Genomic DNA, 2,718 nt, shown 5'->3' with positions numbered 1-2,718 from the left:
GCTGGAGGAAAAGCATCATCCGGGCTGGGAAACCGGGAGCCCAACGTGGAAGCAGGCAGCGGGGCCACCGGCAGGGTTGCATTCCACCAGGGGTAGCCTGTTAAGGTCAAGATGTACAGCTTTCATTTCTGGAGCTGGAAAAACAAAATGCAAATTGAAGAGCCTGTGGGCTAATGCAAAACCTATTCTTAAAGTTTTTGTCTTGTTAAGCAAGGAAATAGAGTGCCAAATAGGCTTTGTTAAGTGGCAGTCTAATTAATAATTTAAAATCTTGTAGCTGTCTTTCATTAGAATTTATCTGTACATCAACCACAAAATCAGTCAAACACACTCATTTATAAGTTAATGCCATTCCTGAATAATTCAACAGGCAGTTAGAGGAGGCCTCCACCCCGCCGAGAGGCTCTCCCCTCCCCGTCTCGCCGGGGCCAGGTGTCCCTGGGCAGGGGGTCCCGGTCCCCGGTATTTGCCCCAAGTGTGGTGTGGAGGGGACACCCCATGCGGGGGGCGAGGGGAGATGGGGAGAGCTGCTGCCGGGGTGCGGGGCTGGGGCCAAACCCCTCGGGGGCAGTTGGCTTGGTCGAGGGATGTGGCAGCGGGAGGCTGTGCTGGCAGGAGGCAGTGATGGTGGCAGTGCCACCGCCTTCCCCATCCTGCTGCCGGGGACCGGGGTTGGGCTCAGGGCTCGAGGACGTGGCAGGGCTTGGGGGAACCCAGGGCTGTGGGTGACATCCCCAAGGGGAGCAGCTCCACGTGCCTGCTCGTGGGGGGATGGCTTTGTGCAGTGCCTCATGGGGCAAAGGCAGGACGGGTGGTGGCATGACCGGAGCGATGCCCAGGGGCATTTTGGGCCTCCTGCGCCGTGTGAGCTCCAGCCGCGGAGGCACCGGGCAGCCCTGGTGGGATTCAGGGTAGATTTTGGGTACTGGGACGTCATTGGTGACGTGGCAGCGGGTGGCAGCGTGGGGTGCGACTCCAGTCTGGGTGAGGGTGTTGGCAGGGTCAGTCCTGTGCTGTGCATCCCGCCGGAGGTGGCCGCAGGCAGGAGAGCAACGCTGGCGATGCAGGAGAAGGAGATTTCCAGGTCAAGGATGACACCAAGGTCACGGGCAGCCACGTCCCCGCCATCGCTCAGCCCATCGACGGGGTTTCCAGTCCCTGTCCCTCCCTGCAGGGGAGCAGCCGGCGGGCAGGGTGCGGGCACAGGCTGGGCTGTGGTTCCTGCACCGGGGAGACGAGAGCCCAGAAACCTTTCTGCTTATAAAAGTTTAATTTCCTAAAGAGCTGAGAGGAAGCCACAAGCTCTCTGTGCCTGGTGAAGCAAGGGGGGGTGGGTGGCTCGAGTGGGGTCAGGATGTGGCCCAGGCTGTCCCTGTGGCGATGCCAGGGGACAAGAAGGGGCACTTGGGCAGGTGAGACCTGCCTGGACCTGGAGCCGGGATGTGAAGGAGCTGTCACTGCTCGGTGACCCGCAGTGGATGGAGCCGGGCAGGGTCAAAGTCATGGCCACGTTTGGCTCAGTGTTATTCCCACCTTGTGCCCCGTGGTCCCATCTGGGTGCCCAAGGCTGCAGGTGACACTCCAGGTGGCCTCAAAGCACTGCCCTAAAAACACCAGTGAACCTGTTGGGAAAACGTAAAAATAAGCATTTTCCGGCGTGATTTCACACCCACCTTTCCCCGAGGCACCTGGTGGTGCCGGAGTCGGTGGCGCGGGCCAGAGCCACAGGCAGTGGGTCCCCGCGGTTTGCAGGATGAGGCCACGAGCGGGACGTGGTCGCCCCCGGGGCCGGGCAGGGACTCGGGCTGCCGAACACGGCTGGAGTGCTGATGGGTCTTGGCAGCAAGAGCCAAAACGGTGTTTGGAGGCAAAAAAAACCCAGGCAGGGAAGGGCAGGAGCCTGGAGGGATATGGTGGTGGCCAGGTACAGCCAGGGCCACCCCTCATTGGGATGTCCCCAGCTCCTGGCGGTGTCCCCCGCCAGCCCTGGAGCAGCGCGGAGGCAAACCCCCCCTTGCAGAGGAGTGACCCGGGACATGGCCACTTCAGCCCCTCGGCACTGGGGACAGCCATCTGTCCCACTCTGCCCCACATCGGGGCACCCCAGGGTGAGGCAAGGAGCTGCTCGGGCCACCCCCGAACAGCCAAAAACTCGGGCTTTGTTTGGAAAGTGCAATCCCAGGGCTTAGCTGCGTTGGGTATAAACTCTGGTTATTAAGAGCAGATTATGTCATTAAAAGTGCTTTGGTGGAGCGGCGGGCAGCGGCGGGCAGGCGAGGTGCTGTCACCCGAGCAATGGTGGCTGTTTTTTGGGTTCCCTGCGGGGCGTGTGGTTCGACCCACCCCCCCACCCCCCCCCCCGCCGATAGAGGCTGGCGTCTGATTTAAGAGCAAAAGCAACAAGTGGGAGGCCGGGAGGCTGCGGGGAGAGCCATGGGGTCAGGAGCAAGTTGGGGACAGCAGGGAGGAGCCGGGGATCTGTGTGCCGGCACTGGGATGCCGGAGCATCCTTGTTCTCTCCAGCGAGGGTGCTCCTTCCCCGCTGTTTTGGGTGATGCTGCCCAAGCACAAGGTGGGACGAGCCAGCTCGGCCCCAGGTCCCTCCGCCGGCAGTGCAGCTGGTGCTGTCCCCACTCCGGATGTCAGCGCCGTGTCCCATCTCCCAAATTGAGGAAGCGCCGATCCACCCCGTACCATCCCTGCGGAACGGCATCGCCA

At 61.7% G+C, this 2,718-nt stretch overlaps 1 protein-coding gene across 1 annotated transcript in view; it reads right to left on the bottom strand.

Moving 5' to 3' along the window:
• The window catches only part of DPH1 (diphthamide biosynthesis 1), a 23,947-nt gene extending 21,234 nt beyond the window's left edge, over positions 1-2,713 (bottom strand). Inside the window, exons 1-3 of the mRNA XM_009885226.1 lie at positions 2,695-2,713; positions 1,534-1,622; positions 1,027-1,168 (exon numbers count right to left, since the gene is read on the bottom strand). Coding sequence (XP_009883528.1) covers positions 1,027-1,168; positions 1,534-1,622; positions 2,695-2,713 — 250 coding nt within the window. The remainder of the gene's footprint in view (positions 1-1,026; positions 1,169-1,533; positions 1,623-2,694) is intronic.
• Positions 2,714-2,718: the final 5 nt, after the last annotated feature.

The sequence above is a fragment of the Charadrius vociferus genome, unplaced genomic scaffold (assembly GCF_000708025.1).
Source record: "Charadrius vociferus isolate BGI_N301 unplaced genomic scaffold, ASM70802v2 scaffold54, whole genome shotgun sequence".
In the NCBI taxonomy this organism is placed as follows: domain Eukaryota; kingdom Metazoa; phylum Chordata; class Aves; order Charadriiformes; family Charadriidae; genus Charadrius; species Charadrius vociferus.
This window is presented reverse-complemented; position numbering and strand designations above follow the sequence as displayed.